The sequence below is a fragment of the Gopherus evgoodei genome, unplaced genomic scaffold (genome assembly GCF_007399415.2).
Source record: "Gopherus evgoodei ecotype Sinaloan lineage unplaced genomic scaffold, rGopEvg1_v1.p scaffold_180_arrow_ctg1, whole genome shotgun sequence".
Lineage (NCBI taxonomy): Eukaryota > Metazoa > Chordata > Testudines > Testudinidae > Gopherus > Gopherus evgoodei.
In genome coordinates this window covers 7346-31100 of record NW_022059843.1, presented here as the reverse complement: position 1 = coordinate 31100, position 23755 = coordinate 7346, and the positions used below count along the sequence as shown (strand labels likewise).

The 23755-nt window shown below is 44.9% G+C and overlaps 1 protein-coding gene across 1 annotated transcript; it reads left to right on the top strand.

Moving 5' to 3' along the window:
• Nucleotides 1-30: 30 nt before the first annotated feature.
• Nucleotides 31-19404, top strand: LOC115640039 (zinc finger protein 551-like). The gene is made up of 4 exons (XM_030542908.1): nucleotides 31-41; nucleotides 1746-1834; nucleotides 17189-17302; nucleotides 17663-19404. Exon 4 carries the CDS (start codon nucleotides 17851-17853, stop codon nucleotides 18898-18900), a length of 1050 nt encoding a protein of 349 aa, XP_030398768.1. The 5' UTR covers nucleotides 31-41; nucleotides 1746-1834; nucleotides 17189-17302; nucleotides 17663-17850; the 3' UTR covers nucleotides 18901-19404.
• Nucleotides 19405-23755: the final 4351 nt, after the last annotated feature.

Sequence of the window (23755 nt, the reverse complement as noted above, 5' to 3'; positions counted from 1 at the left end):
GAGGGAGGATAAAGCTGCTGCTGCCGCCTCCGTGTGAGCCGGTGAGTGAGAGGCCCCGGGGGGGGCGGGGCGGGGCGGGGCAGTGAGTCTCAGCCCCGGGAACCTGGGAGAAGCCTCGGAGCTGCCTCGGCCCCAGGAGCTGCAGCAGGATCCGCCCCGCTGGGAGGGGCCGGAGCCTGGGGCCCGGGGGGCGGGGCGGGGCGGGGAGAAGCCGGAGTTGCGGGGTGGGGATGTTGAGCTGTCTCTGGGCAGCCAGGAAATTCCCGGGGCGGGGGAGGGGGGAGTGAATTGGATCCTGTCCCTGTTTGTGCCTCTCGCCCCCGATGCAAATTCCAGGGCCGCCCGGGGACGGGGGGGACAAGAGGGGCAATTTGCACCGGGCTCCGCAGGGGCCCCCACGAGAGCTTTTAGGGCCCCTGGAGCGGGGTCCTTCACTCGCTCCGGGGGGGCCCGGAACACTCTTGCGGGGCCAGGCCCGGAGCTGTTTCTGCTGCCTGTCTTCGCCGGCGGGGGGGTCCTTCTGCTCCGGGGTGGAATGACCCCCCGCCAGTGAATTACCGCGGAAGCGGGACCTGCCACCGAAGTGCAACTCAGTCTTCAGCGGTAATTCGCCGGCGGGGGGCCATTCTGTTCCGGGACACGCCGCCGAATTGTCCCGAAGAGGGGGCCCCCCACCACCGAATTACTGCCGAAGAGGGTCTTCGGGGCACTTCGGCAGCGGGTCCCGGAACACAAGGGCCCCCCGCCGCCGAACAGGGCCGGCTCGAGACATTTCGCCGTGCGGGGGGCGCCCTGCTGCTTGCCCGTCCCGCCGCTCCGGTGGACTCCCGCAGGTGTGGCTGCGGACGGTCCTCTTGTCCCACGGCTCCAGTGGACATGGATCAGTTGCTGTAGCCTCCATTGTAATCTGGGAGACCAGGCTTAGCAGCTGCTACTCCCCCAGCAGGGTTCTGTGCTGGGAAGTGACCTTAATTAAAGCTGCTTCTCTACCCAGCCTAGTGGATGACTTTCTCCAGCTGGTATTAGCCCCTTGGGGCAGACCTGGGCCCTGTTAATACAAATTCTGAGCCAGAGTCTCCAGGTAACTGAAAGACCTCAGGGAAAGTGCTGGGGACTAGCAAGAAAGTGTCTCTACACAAACAGCCCCTCATCATTTCTCCTCCCATTAGCAATTGCCAGGAGAAAATCCAGCCCTGGGAGAGCAAAGCCCCCAGGAATTGGACTTTCCCAGCCAAAGGGGCAGGGAGAGAGGACAGAGGAAGGAGAGACTGAAAGGGGCAGTGGGAGAAATGAGTGGGGGGAGAGATTTCCAGCTCTCTAGTCCACCTAGACACAGGTATTGCAGCACCCCTGGGCAGAACCACTTTCCAGTGCACAAGAAAAGGCTTAGACAGAGGAAAGCTGGTTCTTGACTCCATATTCCCCCTGCTGGGGTGTGACTGCTGTTGGGCCGGTGTCTGAGGGAATCCCCCACAGTGACTTCTTTGGTTCTGCTCTTTTCTAGTCTTCTGTTCAGAGACTTTGTTATGGAATGAGGAGAGGGAGAAGGGAGGTTAAAAATGTGTCTGTGGGCTTAACCTGGCAGGAGGGGCCAAGTCTACACTGTAATAAAGAGATCAAGCATGTTCCCAGCACGGCAGAGACTAGGATGTCTGTCTGGAGGCAAAGGGCCTGGGAGAATCGTGATGTCAGATTAACTAAAACCTGTTCTGAAACCTCCACAACTGCCCTTCTTGCTCTGCCAGGCTGCAGAATGACGTCCATGTTTTGCTCCAGCTCATCCCAACCTCCCATGACAGAGGGAAGAGAAATGGCTGCAGTGGAGCCAGCTCAGGTAAGGATTATTTTTTTGAAGTGGGGTTGGTGGGTTCCTACAGGAGGGAGAGGGACAGCAAATACACCGGAGATGGGAAGGTTTGCACAGTCTAGTTTGGAGGTTGGCACGGGGCAGGAAATGCACAGGATGGAGAGAGGGAGGGTAGGGGGTGAACAAGCCTGCTGTGAGTTGTTTAATAAGTGGCCTAGATTCTAGGAACAGACCCATGAGGTTCGGAGGTGGAAATGCTCTAGTTTCTGGAGCAGAAAATAACCCAGCTACATAGGGCTGGGAAAACTGACCAGACTCATAATGCTGGGGCCTGACCCAACTACTCAGTGGCTGCTGTGAGATATGAAGGGGATACCCACCAGTGAGGGTTAGGGGAGATTCCCCTCCCTTCATATCCAGCTCCTCACAAGGAGGAGACTGTTGGGCTTCCTACCAGGGATCTCTCCCTGGTCCCTGCTAGGGCCTCCCTCTCCTCTATCAATCTGTGGCTAGTAGGTTGTCATAAACAGATAGCTAAGGGTTAATGTCTCTTTCACCTGAAGCACCTGACTAGAGGACCAATCAGGAAACCGGATTTTTTCAACTTTGGGTGGAGGGAAGTTTGTGTCTGAGTCTTTGTTTTCTGGCTGCCTGCTTTCTCTGAGCTTTGGAGAAGTAGTTCTGTTTTCTAATCTTCTGTTTCTAAGTGTAAGGACAAAGAGATCAGATAGTAAGTTATATGGTTTCTTTTCTTTGGTATTTGCATGAATATAAGTGCTGGAGTGCTTTGATTTGTATTCTTTTTTAATAAGGCTGTTTATTCAATATTCTTTTAAGCAATCGACCCTGTGTTGTATCACCTTAATACAGAGAGACCATTTGTATGTATTTTTTCTTTCTTTTTATATAAAGCTTTCTTTTAAGACCTGTTGGAGTTTTTCTTTACTTCAGGGAAATTGAGTCTGTACTCACCAGGGAATTGGTGGGAGGAAGAAATCAGGGGAAATCTGTGTGCGTTGGATTTGCTAGCCTGATTTTGCATTCCCTCTGGGGAATAGGAAAGTCCTTTTTGTTTCCAGGACTGGGAACGGAGAGGGGGAGTCACTCTGTTTGGATTCACAGAGCTTGTGTCTGTGTATCTCTCCAGGAGCACCTGGAGGGGGGAAGGGAAAAAGGATTATTTCCCTTTGTTGTGAGACTCAAGGGATTTGGGTCTTGGGGTCCCCAGAGAAGGTTTTTCAGGGGGACCAGAGTGCCCCAAAACACTCTAATTTTTTGGGTGGTGGCAGCAAGTACCAGGTCCAAGCTGGTAACTAAGCTTGGAGGTTTTCATGCTAACCCCCATATTTTGGACGCTAAGGTCCAAATCTGGGACTAAGGTTATGACATAGGTGTATGATGGATTTGCTGGGAGAGATAAGGGGCTCTCTCTTTGTCCCCTCACTCTGATGTTTCCTGGATGCTTTGAGCAGGGTAGGGGTGGGACTTTGTTGACTGCAATCCATCTAGGGCTTCCCTTTTATGGGCTTCTCTCCTCACAAATAGTGGGGCTGTGAATGAGGCAGCAGGTATTGAGTGTTGGACTCTTGCTCTTTCAGGGGCTGGTGACCTTCGAGGAGGTGGCTGTGTATTTCACCAGGGAAGAGTGGGCTCTGCTTGACCCCACTCAGAGAGCCGTCTACTGGGATGTCATGCAGGAGAACTATGAGAATGTGACCTCACTGGGTAAGGGTTACTGTCCCCTCAGTTCTTAGAAGGGAAAACGGTGAGTTAAGGTTTACGCCGGCCCCGCAATGCCACTTCTACTCTGCCCAGTTTCAGCATCACCCCAATATACCAGTGACACACACATTACCAGAGACCCTCCCCTGCTGCAAAATACTTTGGGAACAGAGCACAGAAGCCATATCGCAGTGTCAAATATCTCCTGTTTGCTCAAGTAAAACTGAGGTTTAAGTGCAGCATAATCAACAGAAGCTTCCTAGGGGTCACCAGATGAAATTAATAGGCGGCAGGTTTAAAGAAAATAAAAGGAAGTTCTTCATCACGCAGTGCACAGTCAACTTGTGGAACTCCTTACCTGAGGAGGTTGTGAAGGCTAGGACTATAACAGTGTTTAAAAGAGAACTAGATAAATCCATGGTGGTTAAGTCCATCAGTGGCTATTAGCCAGGATGGGTAAGCAATGGTGTCCCTAGCCTCTGTTTGTCAGAGGATAGAGATGGATGGTAAGAGAGAGATCACTTGATCACTCTCTCTGGGGCATCTGGCATTGGTCACTGTCGGTAGACAGGATACTGGGCTAGTTGGACCTTTTTATCTGACCCAATACGGCCTTTCTTATATTATATATGTATGTGTGCATTTGGTGCAAGGAGCTCCTGGCCCTCAGTGACCATGCGGAGGCTTTGGAGGCCAGGATGTTGGAACTGGGGGAGCTAAGGGAGGCAGAGAAGTATGTTCATGAGGCTTTCTGGGACACTATAAAATTGTCCCAACTCCCACACTGACAGCACAGACAGCCTCCCACACTGTTGAAGAGGATGAAAGGCACAGGGAATGAGAGCAGTCAACGGGAGCAGAGGGAAAGCTTCTCATGGTTGGAACCCTCCTTCCAGATAGTGTTGGGGCAACCCCTTACACTGAAGTTACCTCACCGGGGGAGGGAGGTTTGTGATGACCAGGAGAACCGTATGGTGACTTGCCTGCCTGGTGCGTAGGTTGCGGATTTCTCAAGGCATCTAGATAGACTTATGTGTAGTGCTGAGGACGAGCCAGTGGTCATGGTACATGTAGATACCAATGACATAGGGAAGGGTAGGTGAGACGTCCTGGAGGCCATATTTAATCTGCTAGGAAAGAGACTGAAATCCAGGACCTCTATGGTGGCATTCTCAGAAATGCTCCCATTCCACATGCAGGGCCAGGTAGGCAGGCAGAGCTTCGGCGTCTCAATGCGTTGATGAGATGGTGGTGTAGAGAGATGGAGTTTAGATTTATTAGGAACTGGGGAAACTTTGGGGATGGAGGAGCCTGTACAGGAAGGATGGGCTCCACCTAAACCAAAGTGAATCCAGACTGCTGGCACTGAACATTAAAAAGGCTGCAGAGGAGTTTTTAAACTAAGAGATGGGGGGGAAAGCCAATGGCTGCAGAGGAGCACGTGGATCAGACAGAGACTTCTCTTAAAGGAAAGTGTAATGATAGAGATTTTTCTAGTTTTAGTCAGGAAGAGAGGCTGGAAGAGGATAAAGTAAAGGCCAGATCAGACGAGAAGCATTCACACACATACGAATCTAACACATCAGAGAAGGGCAGACAAATAAACAGTGACAAGTTTTTAAAGTGCTTGTACACAAATGCTAGAAGTGTAACTAATAAGATGGGTGAATTAGAGTGCCTCGTGTTAAGAGGATATTGACATAATAGGCATCACAGAAACCTGGTGGAGTGGGGACAATCAGTGGGACACAATCATTCCAGGGTACAAAATATATCGGAAGGACAGAGCAGGTCATAGTCGGGGGATGGAGAGGGGAGTGGCACTGTATGTTAAAGAAAATGTAGACTCAAATGAAGTAACAATCTTAAATGAAACTGCATGTTCCATAGAATCTCTATGGATAGTAATTCCATGCTCTAATAAGAATATAACAATAGGAATCTATTATTGACCATCTGTCAAAGACAGTGATAGTGAGGATGAAATGCAAAGAGAGATTAGAGAATCTATCAAAATAAAGAACTCCATAATAGTGGGGGATTTCAATGATCCCCATATTGACTGGGTCCATGTCACCTCAGGACAAAATGCAGAAACAAAATTTCTCGATACTCTAAATGACTGTTTCTTGGAGCAGCTGGTACAAGAACCCGCAAGGGGAGAAGCAACTCTCCATTTAGTTCTGAGTGGAGCGCAGGATCTTGTCCAAGAGGTAACTATAACACCGCTTGGAAATAGTGATCATCATATAACAAAATATAACATTCCTGTGGTGGGTATAACAGCTCAACACTGTGGCATTTAATTTCAGAAAGGAGAACTATTCAAAAATGAGGGGGTTAGTTAAACAGAAATTAAAAGTTACAGTGACTAGAGTGAAATCCCTGTAAGCTGGCTGGGTGCTTTTCACAGACACAATATTAGAGGCCCAACTTAAATGTATATCCCAAATTAAAAAACACAGCAAAAGCACTAAAAAGGGCCACTGTGGCTTGGCTTAATCATGTAAAAGAAGCAGTGAGAAATAAAAAGGCATCTTTTAAAAAGTGGAAGTCAAATCCTAGTGAGGTGTATATAGAAGGGAGCATACGTACTGCCAAATTAAGTGTAAAAATGAATAAGAAAACCCAAAAAGGAGTTTGAAGAACAGCTAGTCAAAAATTCAGAAGGTAATAACAAAAAGTTTTAAGTACATCAAAAGCAGGAAGTTTGCTAAACAACCAGTAGGGCCCCTGGACGATTGAAATACAAAAAGAGCCCTTAAAGACGATAAAGTCATTGCGGAGAAACTAAATGCATTCTTTGTTTCAGTCTTCACGGCTGAGAATGTTAGGGAGATTCCCAAACCTTTTGTGGGTGACAAATTTGAGGAATTGCCACAGATTGCAGTGTCGCTAGAGGAAGTTTTGGAACTAATTGATAAACTTAACTGTAACAAGTCACCGGAACCAGATGGTATTTACCCTAGAGCTCTGAAGGAACTCAAATGTGAAATTGGGGAACTATTAGCTATGGTTTGTAACTTGTCTTTTAAATCAGCTTCTGTACCTAATGACTGGAAGATTGCTCATGTAACACCAATATTTAAAAAGGGCTGTAGAGGCGATCCTGGCAATTACAGACCGGTCAGTCTAACGTCTGTGCCAGGCAAATTAGTTGAAACAGTAGTAAAGAATAAAATTATCAGGCACATAGAAGAACAGAAATTGTTGGGCAAAAGTCAACATGGTTTCTGTAAAGGGAAATCATGTCTTACTAATCTATTGGAGTTCTTTGAAGGTGTCAACAAACATATGGACAAGGGGGATCTAGTGGACATAGTGTACTTAGATTTCCAGAAAGCCTTTGACGAGCCTCTTACGAAAGGCTCTTAGATAAATTAAGTTATCATTGGATAAGAGGGGAGATCTTTTCATGAATTGAGAACTAGTTAAAAGACAGGGAACAAAGGGTAGGAATAAATGGTAAATTTTCAAAATGAAGAGGAGTAGCTAGTGGTGTTCCCCATGGGTCAGTCGTAGGACCAATCCTATTCAACTTATTCATAAATGATCTGGAGAAAGGGGTAAACAGTGAGATGGCAAAGTTTGCAGATGATACTAAACTGCTCAAGATAGTTAAGGCCAAAGCAGACTGTGAAGAACTTCAAAAAGATTTCACAAAACCAAGTGATTGGGCAACAAAATGGCAAATGAAATTTAATGTGGATAAATGTAAAGTAATGCACGTGGGAAAAAATAACCCCAAGTATATATACAATATGACGGGGGCTAATTTAGCTACAACTAATCGGGAAAAAGATCTTTTTGTCATTGTGGGAAGTTCTCTGAAGACATCCAGCAGTGTGCAGCAAAAGTCAAAAAAGCTAACAGGATATTAGGAATCCTTTAAAAAGAGTTAGACAATAATACAGAGAATATCTTATTGCCCTTTTATAAATCAATGAAAATGACTCATTTAGACCCCATCATTTTATATATCTATTTGGGATTATGTTTTCCAATGGGCTGCACTATGTGCTACCCTGACATCTAGTACTACTCAGATCCTACATTCAACGATATCCCTGCCTTTCCTGTTTCCTTTCTCCACTGTGTCCCACGCTTCCCTGGGACTCTCTCTTTGTCTCTGGACCCGTCTGTCAGCAAGAAGCAGAGCTAGAGAGACTTGCCGTCTGTCTGGAGACTTTGATTTTTGGGATGTGGATTTATTTTCTGTGTGTTTTAGGAGACTTTGAAATTGAGTGTCTGTGACATTAAGCATAGTACAATCTGGAGTGTTGAACAGCTGTGTCCCCTCAATTCCCCAGGCTGGGGTGCCTTTTACACTGCTCCACTGTGAGACTAGCCACTCCAGGGCAGTTAACACACAGTCTCCAGCATGTAACTTACTGCCAGCTACACAGTGTTGGGTGCTGCTAGTCAGTGACTCCCGAATTACAGTACCCCACAGGAGAACCCCAGAAAATTCTCTGCTCCCAGACATGTGCATCTTGTCCTGTCCAGCACACTACTGAACAATGGGACCTCATCTGAAATCTTATTTCATCTGTGGAAAATGACATGCACCAGGGTTGTTGTTCCAAATGGAGTTTTCAACACACTTTAATCCAACCACACTGGTTAGATAAAACAATAAACTAAGATTGTTAACTACTGGGGAAAAAACAAAAGATTTTCAGTGACTACAAGTAATAAGGCATAAAAGTCAGACTTGTTTACAAAAGAAATGCAAGAGAAAACGCAAACTAATGTTTAACTTAACAAGCTAAACCGGATATAAAACAAATGTTTCTCTCACCATGTGCTGAGACAGGCTGGCTTTCCTTTCAGCCAGGAATCCCTCTAACCTGCCCCTGCTGCCCACATTCAGTTCTTCAGGAGATGTCATAAGCAGAGGGAAAGAGAAGAGTGTCTCATGCATTTTCCTCACCTCTTTTTTTATAATTCAGTCCTTTGTACTAGAAACAAATTCAGTTCTCAGCTGAGTCATGGTGACAGGCTGTTGTAGATAGGAGCTTCAAGTGGTCTCTGTGATGGAATGTACATGTCTTCTTCACACCTTCCCCCTCCTGAAGAATGGTTGTTTGACCAGCTGTTTGCCTTGCTGTCTCTGAAGAACTTAGGGTTAGGGTTGCAACTTTTTCAGTAATATCATACCATAAAATCACATCACTTTACATACAATGTTGTTACACATTTTAAGGAGGGTATTCAGTAGGTTGTCTTTTCAAATGTTACCTCACTAGCCATACAGTGATAAATGAAGGGGAAGGGAGGGATCTCCCTTTTATAAACACCCAGCCAGCCAGATTGCTGTAAAATCCTTGTTGGTGTGATTTCTCTGCTTGCTTTACCTGTAAAGGGTTAACACGCCCACAGGTAAAAGAAAAGGAGTGGGCACCTGACCAAAAGAGCCAGTGGAAAGGCTTGAACTTTTTTAAATGGGACAGTAACTTTCCCTTTGTCTGTTGTTCTGCAGAGAAGTCGACACAGAGTAGCAATGCTGTGTATGGCTTGAAGCAAGTTAGAAAATTCATCTTCCATACCTAGAAGAAATGATTTGGACAGAGAATGTTTAGACAGACACAATCAGGTTTATATTTTTTATTGTGGCTTTTGGAGCTCCTCTGTGCTATCCCAGATGCTTCTGTTTGCTTCTAAGCTTTAAGCTGAACCCCCAAGAAAGCCATTTTGGGAGCGTGCAAAAATTGTTTCTAGCCGAAGCCTGAGTTCCAGATGTATTGTTTTCCTTTTCAATTTTAATAAAATTTACCTCTTTTAAGAACAGGATTGGATTTATGGTGTCCTAAGAGGTTCGTGCATGTTGTTGATTATCTGGTAGCCACAGCTAATTTCCTTTGTTTTCTTTCTCAGCTCTTTCCCGGAGGGGAGGTGAAAGGGCTTGAGGGCACCCCAGAGGGAAGAATTCTCAAGTGCTCCTTCCTGGGTCCAAGGGTTTGGAGTTTTTTGAATTTGGGTGGTGGCAGCATTTACCGAGCCAAGGTCAGAGAAAAGCTGTAACTTTGGGGGTTTAATACAAGCCTAGAGTTGCACAAATTAATTTTTAGAATCCTGGCGGGCCCCCACTTTCTGCACTCAGAGTGACAGAGTAGAGATTCAGCCCTGACACATACTATGAACAAAATTGATCATAATTTTCTAGAAGAGTGAACATAGGGGCACAGACTTGCACAGTGTCTGTCTGTGTGTTCCTAACATATATGTGGGTATTTCAGTCCCTCACAAGAAAGGTGTTCGGCATCTTCAAACACCTGGGGAACCGGTCCTGGGAATTCACTGGTTCATATGGTGTCATTTAATAGAATTGAGAGACACTTTATATTATTTTATTATAAATACCAATATGATGAAATTGCAATGAATCATGCTAGATATGCCATGTAAGGTGTCAATGAAAATGTTATGATTTTCCTCATTTGATAATCTTGTTTCTATTTTTGTATTGTGAGTTACAGATATGTAGGGTATGTCTGTATTCCAGACTTGTGTAGGTTTTCTGAGTGACACCCCCAGACATATTGGCATCAGCACTGCCCCGCCTGTTCAATGGCCCATCCGGGGTCATCAGCTGTACAATGAACCCATGGAAAGGATCAAGGGGATACACCTATTGAGTCAGCAAGACATGCAGGGGTATGCCTATGTACTGAGACCTCCAAGGCTTTTCCATGCCATGTGCTGTGAAGCTTGTGTTTGAGACACAGGAAGTAGAAGCCACTTGGCAAAAGGAGGCTGCTAGGGGCCGTGTGCTGGGAGAGCAGCTGAGCCCTGATTAGGGGGTGGGCTTACCTGATTAGGGGTCCTATAAAAGTAGCCAGCCAGTCAGGCAGTGGCACAGCAGCCAGCAAACAGAGCTGGAAACGGGAGTTTCAGAGGGAGTTTACAGGGAGAGGTTGCGGGAGAGACGAAGACAGAGGAACCCACAGGCTAGTTAAGGGAGTGGGTGGTGGTTTGCCAGTGTTCCGGTGCCTCTTGGGGGTTTGTGTTGTGTGTCTTGGATTACCAGGCACTAGGTGGGAACGCTTTGACTGATACAGAGGCAGCAGTGAAAGACACAATGAGGATGACTGGATGTGGAAGCTGTGGCACGTACATGATCCTGGAGGGGGTACCTGAAAAGAGTTTCATCTGTGTGAAGTGCTGCCTGATAGAGCTGATGGAAGAAAAGATCATAGAACTGGAGATGCAGGTGGAAACTCTGAATTTAGAAGGGGGTTTGAGCAGATGATGGAACACAGACAGGAGGGGGCTGAAGGGATAAGCTCAGCCGTGCAGATGGAAGCAGGACCAAAGAATTCAGAGGAGAGGCTGCTGGGTGAGGACAGTGGAAGCATGTGACTAAGAGAACCAGGCAGAGGAAAAGACGGGCCAGTGAAAGAGAAATAGAGCTCAGGAAGAGGTATGCAGAGTTGGAAAATGAAGAAGGGGCACAGCAGGTGGTCGCTGAAGGAGAGAGGGCAAGGAAAAAGAGAAGAGCTGATAGTCCTACAAGAGGAGGGGAGGAGTCAATGGAAGCAACACCAAATATCAGCCCCAGGAGGATTGCAAGGGTGAATAGGAATTGAGAGGACTTGCAGCCAGTGGGTGCAGAGGGTAGACCAGAGAATCACACTGTCACTAGGAAATGGCAGGTCTACGTGATTGGAGACTCCTTACTGAGAAGAATAGACAGGCCTGTAACTAGAGCTGATCAGGAGAACAGAAGGGTGTGCTGTCTGCCGGGGGCTAAGATACAGGATGTGGACCTGAGGCTGAAAAGGATCCTAGTGGGAAAGAATCCACTGATTGTCCTTCATGTGGGAACGACTGATTTGGCTAGATTCTCGCTGGAACGTATGAAAGCAGAATATGCCAGACTGGGAAAGACACTTAAGGAAATCGAGGCTCGAGTGATCTTCAGTGGGATTCTGCCGGTTCCTAGAGAAGGACAACAAAGGTGTGACAAGATTATAGCAATCAACAGATGGCTCAGGCAGTGGTGCTATCAGGAGGACTTTGGGATGTACTGTCATTGGGAAGCATTTACGGACAGAAGACTATTCTCTCGGGATGGACTTCACCTGAGTAAGGACGGAAATAGACTTCTAGGATGGAGGCTCGCCCAACTGATAAGAGTGTTTAAACTAGGAATTTGGGGGAGATGGTTGGGAGATGTTCAGGTGATCTCCAGGCCGGAATTTAACCTTCAGAGGGAAGTAAACAAAGTAAAAGGGGATACAGCCATGGACAGAAGAATTGACATAAGGAGGAAGGGTAGTGTTGATACCAAACTAACAGGTGATACTGGTGGTAGAATGTCTATGCCTAACAGAGTAAAGAATGTCAGTGAACCCAAACGGCAAAAAATAAAATGTTTGTACACTAATGCGAGAAGCCTAGGAAATAAAATGGAGGAACTAGTGCTACTGATGCAGGAATTGAAACTGGATATTATAGGGATAACAGAAACATGGTGGAATAGTAGTCATGACTGGAGTATAGGTATTGAAGGCTATGTGCTGTTTAGGAAAGACAGAAATAAAGGCAAAGGTGGCGGTGGAGTAGCATTGTACATCAATGATGAGGTTAACTGTAAAGAAATAAGTGATGGAATGGATAAGACATAGTCTGTCTGGGAAAAAGTCACACTGGGAAAGAAAGCTACTAGAACCTCCCCTGAGATAGTGCTTGGGGTGTGCTACAGACCATCGGGATCTAATTTGGATATGGATAGAGACCTCTTTAATGTTTTTAATGAAGTAAACACTAATGGGAAATGTGTGATCATGGGAGACTTTAACTTCCCAGATACAGATTGGAGGACAAGTGCTAGCAAGAATAACAGGGCTCAGATTTTTCTGGATGTGATAGCAGATGGATTTCTTCACAAAGTAGCTGAAGAACCAACAAGAGGGGATGCCATTTTAGATTTGGTTTTGGTGAGCAGTAAGGACCTCAAGAAGAAATGGTTGTAGGGAACAACTTTGGTTTGTGTGCTCATGAGCTAATTCAGTTCAGACTAGATGGACGGATAAACAAGTATAGATCTGGGACTAGGGTTTTTGACTTCTCAAGTGCTGACTTTAAAGAATTAAAGAAATTAATTAGGGAAGTGGTTTGGACTGAAGAACTTGTGGATCTAAATGCGGAGGAGGCCTGGAATTATAGTAAGTCGCAGCTGCAGAAGCTTGCATCCCAAGAAAGGGGAAAAAAACCATAGGCAGGAGTTGTAGACCAAGCTGGATGAGCAAGCATCTCAGAGAAGTGATTAAGAAAAAGCAGAAAACTTACAAGGAGTGGAAGAAAGGTGGGATTAGCAAGGGAAGCTACCTTAGTGAGATCAGAACATGTAGGGATAAAGTGAGGAAGGCTAAAAGCCGTGTGGAGTTGGACCTTGCAAAGGGAATTAAAACCAATAATAAAAGGTTCTATAGCCATATAAATAAGAAGAAAACAAAGAAAGAAGAAATGGGACCGCTAAACACTAAAGATGGAGCGGAGGTTAAGGATAACCTAGGCATGGCCCAATATCTAAATAAGTACTTTGCCTCAGTCTTTAATAAGGCTAATGAGGAGCTTGGGGATGATGGAAGGATGACAAACAGGATTGAGAATATGGAGATGGATATTACCACATCTGAGGTAGAAGCTAAACTTGAACAACTTAATGGGACAAAATCGGAGGGCCCAGACAATCTTCATCCAAGAATATTAAAGGACCTGGCGCATTAAATTGCAAGCCCATTAGCAAGAATTTTTAATGAATCAGTAAACTCAGGGGTTGTACCGTATGACTGGAGAATTGCTAACATGGTTCCTATCTTCCAGAAAGGGAAAAAAAAGTGATCCGAGTAACTATAAGCCTGTTAGTTTGTCATCTGTAGTACGTAAGGTCTTGGAAAATATTTTGAAGGAGAAAGTAGTTAAGGACATTGAGGTCAATGGTAATTGGGACAAATTACAACATGGTTTTAGAAAAGGTAGATCGTGCCAAACCAAACTGATCTCCTTCTTTGAGAAGGTGACAGATTATTTAGACAAAGGAAATGCAGTAGATCTAATTTACCTCGATTTCAGTAAGACATTTGATACGATTCCACATGGGGAATTATTAGTTAAATTGGAAAAGATGGGGATCAATATGAAAATTGTAAGGGGCTAAGGAACTGGTTAAAGGAGAGACTCCGAGTTATACTGAAGGGCGAACTGTCAGGCTGGAAGGAGGTTACTAGTGGAGTTCCTCAAGGATCAGTTTTGGGACCAATCTTATTTAACTTTTTTATTACTGACCTTGGCACAAAGAGCGGGAATGTGCTAATAAAGTTTGTGGATGACACAAAACTGGGGGTATTGCTAACACAGAGAAGGACCGGGATATAATACAGGAAGATCTGGATGACCTTGTAAACTGGAGTAATAGTAATAGGATGAAATTTAATAGTGAAAAGTGCAAGGTCATGCACTTAGGGATTGATCATAAGAATTTTAGATATACATTGGGGACACATCAGTTGGAAGCAACAGAGGAGGAGAAGGACCTTGAAGTATTGGGTGATCACACGATGACTATGAGCTGCCAATGCGATATGGCCGTTAAAAAAGCAAATGCAGTTTTAGGATGCATCGGGCGAGGTATTTCCAGCAAAGATAAGAAGGTGTTAGTACTGTTATATAAGGCACTAGTGAGACCTCATCTGGAATACTGTGTGCAGTTCTGGTCTCCCATATTTAAGAAGGATGAATTCAAACTGGAACAGGTTCAGAGACGGGCTACTAGGATGATCCAAAGAATGGAAAACCTGCCTTATGAAAGGAGACTCAAAGAGCTTGGCTTGTTTAGCGTAGTCAAAAGAAGGCTGCGGGGGGATATGCTTGGTCTTTATAAATATATCAGGGGGATTAACATTAGGGAGGGAGAGGAATTATTTAAACTTAGGACCAATGTAGACACAAGGACAAATGGGTAAAAACTGGACATTAGGAAGTTTAGACTTGAAATTAGATGAAGGTTTCTAACCATTAGAGGAGTGAAGTTCTGGAACAGCCTTCCAAGGGGAGTAGTGAGGGCAAAAGACACATCTGGCTTTAAGACTAAGCTTGATAAGTTTATGGAAGGGATGGTATGATAGGATAGTTTAATTTTGGCAATTGATCTTTGATTATCAGCAGATAAGTCTGCCCAATGGTCTGTGATGGAATGTTGGATGGGACGGGATCTGAGTTACTGTAGAGAATTCTTTCCTAAGTACTGGCTGGTGAATCTTGCCCACATACTCAGGGTTTAGCTGATCACCATATTTGGGGTCGGGAAGGAATTTTTCTCTGGGGCAGATTGGCAGAGTCCCTGGAGGTTTTTCACCTTCCTCTGCAGCGTGGGGCATGGGTCACTTGCTGGTGGATTCTCTGCAGCTTGAGGTCTTCAAACCACAATTTCAAGACTTCAATAACTCGGACATAGGTTAGAGGTTTGTTAAAGAAGTGGATGGGTAGGGTTCTGTGACCTGCTCTGTGCAGGAGGTCAGAATAGATGATCATATTGGTCCCTTCTGACCTGTGAGTCTATGAATATAAAGGGCAGCTGCATCATCTCCATTTTGTCTTCAATCCCTCTTCCTATTTCTGGAGCAACTTCTCTACAAACTGAACGCTGGAACAAAGGACTGAATGATGTTGATGTGTACCAGAGAGCCTTTCAAGCCAGAAACTCACTCATCTGAGAGGGAGGGATATTTGAGCTTTGGCCTGCTAAACCCAAGGTTGTGAGTTCAGTCCTTGAGGGAGCCACTTAGGGAGCTGGGGCCAAAATTGGTTCTGCAAGTGAAGGCAGGGGGCTGGACTCAATGACCTTTTAAAGTCCCTTCCAGTTCTAGGAGATTGGTATATCTCCAGTTATTACCTTTATTACCAATACTGCTAAGAACCAGATATATAGATTTCTGAATGCATCTGACTGTTTCCCCATAAACTGTGTTCCCATTAACTTTTCTTACGTGTTTATGCCTTTTTAACAATGTCATAAACACATAAGAAAAGTTAATAGCACAGAAGTAGTTTATATCTCTTTGACTGTAAAGGGTTAACAAATTCAGTAGCCTGGCTGTCACCTGACCAGAGGACCAATCAGGAGACAGGATACTTTCAAATCTTGAGGGAGGGAAGTTTCTGTGTGTGCTGTTAGTTTTTGGTTGTTGTTCACTCTAGGGGCTCAGAGGGAGCAGACGTGCAACCAGGTTTCTCTCCAATCTCCCTGATACAGGTTCTTATAGATTCCAAATAGTAAGTACTAGGTAGATAGCGAGTTAAGCTTATGTTTGTTTTCTTTATTTGCAAATGTGTATTTGTCTGGAAGGAGTTTAATTTGTAGTTGTATATTTAGACTGGGAGGATATTCCCAGTGTCTATAACTGAAAAACCCTGTACCTAATCCATCTTAAATTTACAAAGCTAATTTTTATTGTTTTTCTTTCTTTAATTAAAAGTTCTTCTTGTTTAAGAACCTGATTGTTTTTTTTATTCTGGTGAGACCCCAGGGGACTGGGTCTGGATTCACCAGGGAACTGGTGGGGAGAAAGGAGGGAATGGGGAGAGAGAGGCTGGTTTCTCTCTGTGTCAGGATTACTGTCTCTCTCAGGGAGAGTCTTGGAGAGGGAAAGAGAAGGAGGGGGGGAAGGTGAATTTTCCTCTCTGTTTTGTGATTCAAGGAGTTTGAATCACAGTGGTCTTCCAGAGAAACCCAGGGAGGGGAAGCCTGGGAGAGGCGACGGTGGGGGAAAGGGTTTACTTTCCCTGTGTTTAGATCCAGAGGGTCTGGGTCTTGGGGGTCCCCGGGCAAGGTTTTGAGGGGACCAGAGTGTACCAGGCACTGGAATTCCTGGTTGGTAGCAGCGCTACAGGTTCTAAGCTGGTGAATTCATGCTGGTACCTCATCTTTTGGACGCTAAGGTTCAGAGTGGGGAATTGTACCATGACAAACAACTTCCTTTTTCTTTCCTTTTTATAATAAAGCTTTAGTTTAGAAGCTAAGGATTGGCTGGCATCAAAGTATTCTGAGTAAGATCCAAACCTATACAGACCTGGTAATGTTGCTGACTCTGGGGTCAGAAGAACACTTGTTTTATGTGAGCAGTTTTTAAATAAACTCTCACGGTGCCGGACCGAGATGCTGATCGGGAGTCCGAGAACTGGAATGCAGTAAAGGGGGCCGTGTGATGTCTTTTTTTCAGTTTCTCTATAACCAATGTGGGGTATCAGAAGCACAGTTGGTGACTGATGGGTGAATTTAACTTCCATGTTAACCACCAGTTTTGGGAGCATCTGCTCTCCCTTTTTCAGCCTGCCCTGATCTTGGCATTTTCAATGGGGGGAGGGATAACTTAGTGGTTTGAGCACTGGCCTGCTAAATCCAGGGGATTGTGAGTTCAATCCTTGAGGGGGCCATTTGGGGACTTAGTTGGGAATTGGTCTTGCTTTGAGCAGGGGGTTGGACTAGATGATCTTCTGAGGTCCCTTCCAACCCTAATAATCTATGATTCTATGAACGTGAACTGCCCCAGGCACGCTGGGTCACACTAAGCACTGAAGTTAAATTAATAGTGTTTTTTATGACACAGTCATATGAAATCAACTGAACTCCTTTGTTTTCTTTCATCTGAGCAGGGTTTCCAGTTTCCAGACCTCCTATAATTTCCCATCTGGAACAAGGGGAAGAGCCATGGGTCCCAGACCTCCAGGGTTCAGAGGAAAGAGAGATCCAGAGAGTTGCCTGCACAGGTGAGGAAAGATTAAACCAACTCAGAATCTCTAAGTGCCTGAAGGAAACATCTGGGATGCCCTACAATGCCTTTGGAAGGTTTCTCAGTTCATTATTGTCCCTAGCAGGGGTCGTATCCTCAGGGTAAATATAGCTCATGGCTTCCTGTAGACCCTAGCAGACACCAGGCAGTAGTTTCCTCCCTTCCCTCTGTGAATTTGGATGGGATATGAGGGCCAAATTGATCCCCTCCTCTCTCCTGTTTAGGGGAAGAGTTTGGAGGAGTTCAGTTCTTGTTTTTATTTGCCCTCTCTCAAGCATTTGGTTTGGTTTGGCCTTCCCCTCTCTATCCCTGTTTGAGGTTTCTGTCTCTATCACAGCAGGTGACGCAGTGATATGTGAGAAAGAGGAGCAGAATTGTCAGCAGGAACATGTTGAGCAAGTGGCTGAACACAGAGAATTATCGCAAAGATCAAAAAGGAATGTGTCCAGAAGTCATGAGCAGGAAAACTCCTGTGAGATTCAGCGCAGACCAGAAAGAGAGCAAGGAAAGCAGGCAGGGGAGAAAATGGGTAAATTTATTTCCTGTCGGGGAACTCAGAGCGTCAAGGAAACCACAACACAGCAGGAAATCCTCATGGGAAAGAGGAAAAATACATGCAGTGAGTGTGGAAAAACCTTCACTTACAGCTCAGCCCTTTCTGAACATCAGAGAATCCACACAGGAGAGAGGCCCTATGAATGCAGTGAGTGTGGGAAAAGCTTCACTTACAGCTTTCACCTTACTAGGCATCAGAGAATCCACACAGGGGAGAAGCCCTATGAATGCAGTGAGTGTTGGAAAAGCTTCACTGACAGCTATAACCTCACTGCGCATCAGAGAATCCACACAGGGGAGAAGCCCTATGAATGCAGTGAGTGTGGGAAAAGCTTCACTGACAGCTATCACCTCACTGCGCATCAGAGAATCCACACAGGGGAGAAGCCCTATGAATGCAGTGAGTGTGGGAAAAGCTTCACTCATAGCTATCACCTTACTAGGCATCAGAGAATCCACACAGGGGAGAAGCCCTATGAATGCAGTGAGTGTGGGAAAAGCTTCACTAGCAGCTCAGGCCTTTGCAAACATCGGAGAATCCACACAGAGGAGATGCCCTATGAATGCAGTGAGTGTGGGAAAAGCTTCACTGGCAGCTTTCAGCTTACTAGGCATCGGCGAATCCATACAGGGGAGAGGCCCTATGAATGCAGTGAGTGTGGGAAAAGTTTCACTCACAGCTTTTGCCTTTCTCAACATAAGAGAATCCACACAGGGGAGAGGCCTTTTGAATGCAGTGAGTGTGGGAAAAGCTTCACTTCCAAGTCAAGCCTTATTACCCATCTCAGAATCCACACAGGGGAGAGGCCCTATAAATGCAGTGAGTGTGGGAAAAGCTTCAGTTCCAATTCAAACCTTATTTTGCATCTCGGAAGACACACAGGGGAGAGGCCCTACAAATGCAGTGAGTGTGGGAAAAGATTCCCTAGCAGCTCAGGCCTTTGCAGACATCAGAGAATCCACACAGGTATGCGACCCAGTGGAAGCGGTGAGAGTGGGAAAACCTTGTCTTGCCACTGAGCCCATGTGAGCCATCAGAGAATCTGCAAGGGGGATTAACACAATAAAACTCTCTAGGGCTATCAATACTTGAATACTTTCCTGATTCCCACAGATTAACTTTTAAAAGCTGTTTGAAGCACCGATAACCCTCACTTTGCCCAGATGAGTGAGTGACCTGTTTTTGCATTTTCCAGTTTGACCTCTTTGAGGTGGACTCATTTGTCCTTTCTATCAACTCCATTCTCCCATGAGTAATTCTAGTGTACCCTTCCTATCAGGAACCAGGGAGCATCACATTTATACCAGTCTTCCTATTGCCAAGTTATTGTTAGAGTCACCAGTGATACAGATTGTATCATTGCCAGTTGTTCTCATGCTCTGCTGAAGAGCAGTTATAATGGGAACTTTTTCATATTAAATTTAAATGAAGAGGAGCAGGGGCAGGAAAAAGTGTCATTTCAGCCTCTGTGGTACTGGAAGGAGATGTAAAAAGCAACAGAGTCCTGTGGCACCTTATAAACTAAAATACGTATTGGAGCATAAGCAATATACAGAAACCTGTAGAAGAACACTTCAATCCCCCTAGACTTTTAGCAGACTTAAAAGTAGCCATCCTGCAGCAGAAAATACTTCAGGGTCAGACTTCAAAGAGTAACTGGAGCTCAGCAGTTTATCTGCAAATCTGACACCATCAGCTCAGGATTAAACAGACTGTGAATGGCTAGCCAACTACAGAAGCAGTTTCTCCTACCTTGGTGTTCACACCTCAACTGCTAGAAGAGGGCCTCATCCTCCCTGATTGAACTAACCTCCTTATCTCTAGACTGATTCTTGCCTGCTTATTTATACCCGCCTCTGGAAATTTCCACTACATGCATCTGACAAAGTGGGGATTCACCCACGAGAGCTTATGAGCCAATATGGCTGTTAGTCTACAACGTGCCACAGGACTCTGTGTCATATGTTACAGATCCAGATTAACACAGCTACCCCTCTGATACTTGGAAGGAGATGGGGTGACTCAGAGATTCCCTCCTTCCCCATCATGGCAGAACTGTTACCTTTTGTTTGAGCCAGGCAGAGTTTATTGTCATCACATTCTACCCCTCCACTTCTCAAAGTGTCATGTGATGAAGTGTTCTCAGTTGTGTGTGCTTGGAGATGATGCTTTGACTTATTTAATCCTATACCAGAGTTGCTGTGATTGGAGATGAAAGTATCAAAGACTGAGAAGGGGAATTCAAATGGACCCTAAATGCAGTGTGATCATTTTGAGTTTAAATCTCAGGTTCCATCTATTGGTCAAGCCAGTTCTGGCAAGGCGGCTGCTTTTTCCCCCATTATGGGAATGCTAGGATACTAAACATGTTGTAAATAACATAACTGACTGTTGAGACAGTGCTCAATGAAATATGTTTGAATGGATCAGAGGAGAATGTGATGGGAGAATCTCTTGTCCTGATTCTAAATAATTAGATGGAACCTGCTCTGGAATTTCAATTTACACTTTCATTGTCATGTATTCTATCTCTCTGTGATCTGGGTTTCTATCTTTCTTGATGGCTATGTGGTCACACAATTAGATATTAGTTCGTCTCAGATTTATTGGAGAATTTAAGACAAATGACCATTTGCTAAAGTCGTCATTTCTCACTTCAGCTTTGCTTTTCCCCATCCTTCCGTGATGATATGGAGAAAGTTCAAGTGCAGTTCTGTCAATAGGAGAGAACTCTCCAATTTACTGGCCATGCTAACAAAGGCACAGCAGTGATTTAAAGTCTCCACTTGGCCATGGTGAACAGCAGCAGACCCCCCCAGTAACTGAGGGAAGTGCATATGAGCACAGCGTAGTTCAATTGCTTAAATCAATATTGTCTCAGATGGCTATGTTGGTAGGCGAAGGCCTCCTGCTGATGTAGCACTATCTACACAGGGGATTAGAGATGTGTAACTGCGTTGTTCAGCTGTATCCATTTTTCACACCTCTGAGCAATAATTATACTGATAAATGTCTTTAGTGTAGCCTAGACAGTTTTCTCTTGTGTTTTCTGCATTTGTATCACTTCTCCTCTACTTCCTACTACTTTGAAAGATTTAAAGTATGAAAAAAGGTATTTTTTCTCGTGATGCTAACATTCCCACATAGGAGACCCCTTCCACCAGCACGCATGGCAGAAGAATCCGAGAGATATGAACTCACAGAAGTGTTGGGACAAAGCACAACTTGAGCCAAGGTTCAGTTGTTGGCAATGGAGATTAAAAGAAAACTAACGTGACCAGAATTTGTGAGCTTTGAATATATTAGTGTTGCTAGTGAAAATGAAATTATAAGTGGTGTTATTGGTTAGAGTAAGAGACTAATTGTTTGATAATTCTGAATTATTTTGGAAAACTGGAAGTTGTCTTGTTTTTTTTCTTTTTTAGTTGTACAGGAAATGATGGTTAATCTTCAAAAGTTAATTTGATTTAATTTCCCCCCTGTAGTGTAAAGAGTTCTGGTAGAAAACCTCACTCCAAAGGTTGAGGTGGGAGAACAGGTGTTAGAAAGAGTGTATAAGAGAATATTGGGTCTGTATAAATTTTTTTTTTTTAATTTCAAATAGAGCATATTTTGCTTAGCTTCAAAGTCAATTTCTATTAAAAGGAAAACTGCTCGAGGAGACAAGTTGTTTAAGTTTTTACCCACTTACACTGTAAGCGTCACTGACTTCCCCACTTCTCTAATTTGCAAAGGAAAGGCCTGACATCTGTCATAGGATGTGTCCAGCAGGTAGGAAAGCTGCAGTTGGCAACCATCAGTACCAAGAAAAAGACTGAGGTCCATTGCCTTTCATATCTAAAAACCATCTAGAGGCTAGTCTACACTGAAAAGCTATGTTGACATTGCCACATCTCTCAGGGGTGTGAAAAATTCACTGCACTGAGAGAAGTAGTTAATGTGACCTAAGCCCCAGTGTAGACAGTGTTATGTTGTCAGAAGAATATTTCCAGTGTTTGTAGGGTAGACATAGCCTCAGACAGACTGATCCCCTCTGGGAAGCGAGTCATGACATCAATTCCAATTTTGACCCATCTCCTTATATGTGAGAAAGCTGTGTTAGTATGGAGGGCTGAGCCAGCTGTTTGATCACCTGGTTCAACTGAGGGAAAAGCTCTAATTACCCATCAGTCCAAAGACTGAGAGAAATGTTGAGTTCCAGCCATTGTCATTTTAGTATTTTATTGTTCCTTTCTCTGTTTTGTATTGGCCTTTCTCTTCTGTCAGGGTGTGACCGTATAGCTCAGTGCATGTGTGATAAATGCTCTTTGGTGCCACTTGGCAGAGAGGTCAAAGTAATTCACAAGAATCTCCTGCCTCAGACCTGACAAACTCACACCTAATACTCTGATTTTTATGATGTTTATCCAGGAAGCGTAGCAGTGAGCTCTCTACTGAAAGCTTGTAAATTATTGTTACTCCTGATCACTGCAAGAGGTGTGTATGAGTCCTATTGAAGGAGTCATGTAAGTATATGGAAAATTATGCCCATATGGTATTGTCATGAAAGTGAGTCACCCCAATCAAAGGTCTTGTTGGGAATGACCCATTCAAGGGGAGGGAATTGTCACCCATCCCTTGCTGGCCAGTTATGCGATGTGTTGCTGCATTGTCAACCTTTGCGCTAGCCCAGAAAATCCAATAGAAAACTATCAAAGACAAATTATAGACATCGAAACCCTGTGGAAGTGTGAATGACAATGAGGAAATGGTCCTTTCTGTGAATATACACAAAAGACTGATTCATTTTATAACAGGATGGAGAGAAACACTCTAGGTCCATTCACCAAGGAGATCGCTAATGACCAGTGGTGCTTCAAGAAAAGCAGGGCCCTGGCTCCTAGGGACTAGCAATCACTGCACTAGACTGTCGCCTCAGACTTCAATCTACTTAGGTAGGAGAGGTAACTATTAAAAAGTGTAGGTTGCATTTTGTGATTTGTTTGTTGGTAAACAGTTGGTTTCCATCATTCACATTTGTTTGTTTAAATCTCTGTCCCTTGTTAAAGAAATTTCCCTTTGTTCACTAACTGTGCTCAAGTGCTGTGTGTGATCCAGTAGCAGTGGGCTACAGTAAAACTGGTAACCTGGGATGTGCCATTGCTTCGGTCAGAGAGGATCTGGGATTTTTCTGAGCCATGGTCTACTCTAGGGGAGGGAATCAATCTAAGTTACGCAACTTCAACTACATGAATAACATAGCTGAAGTTGATGTACTTAGATCGACTTACCGTGGTGTCTTCATCGCGGTGAGTCGACTGCTGCAGCTCCCCAGTAGACTATGCCTGCGCCTCTCACCGAGCTGGAGTACAATGGTCAACAGAAGAGTACTCGGATCGATTTATTGCATCTACACTAGAGGTGATATATATTGACCCCCCCGCTGGATCAATCACTGCCCGCCAATTCGACAGCTAGTATAGACATACCCCGAGTATCTGGTGATTGGAGCTGAACCCCGGAGGGGGACACATTGAAGGAACTCAGGGGTTAAGGTGCCTTTATTGCCAACTGTCAGGGTTGCTGTAGCTCAGAGGAGGGTTCTTGACTGCCTGACGGGCTGGTGAGTTTGGTCACTAACATCCAGCTGCCAAATGCAAAAGTCCATTTTCGGAGGGTTTGGGTCCAGAGTGACCTAGACAAATTAGAGGATTGGGCCAAAAGAAATCTGATGAGGTTCAACAAGGACAAGTGCAGAGTCCTGCACCTAGGATGGAAGAGTCCCATGCACCACTACAGGCTGGGGACAGACTGGCTAAGTGTCAGTTCTGCAGAAAAGGACCTGGGGATTACAGTAGACAAGAAGCTGGATATGAGTCAATAATGTGCCCTTGT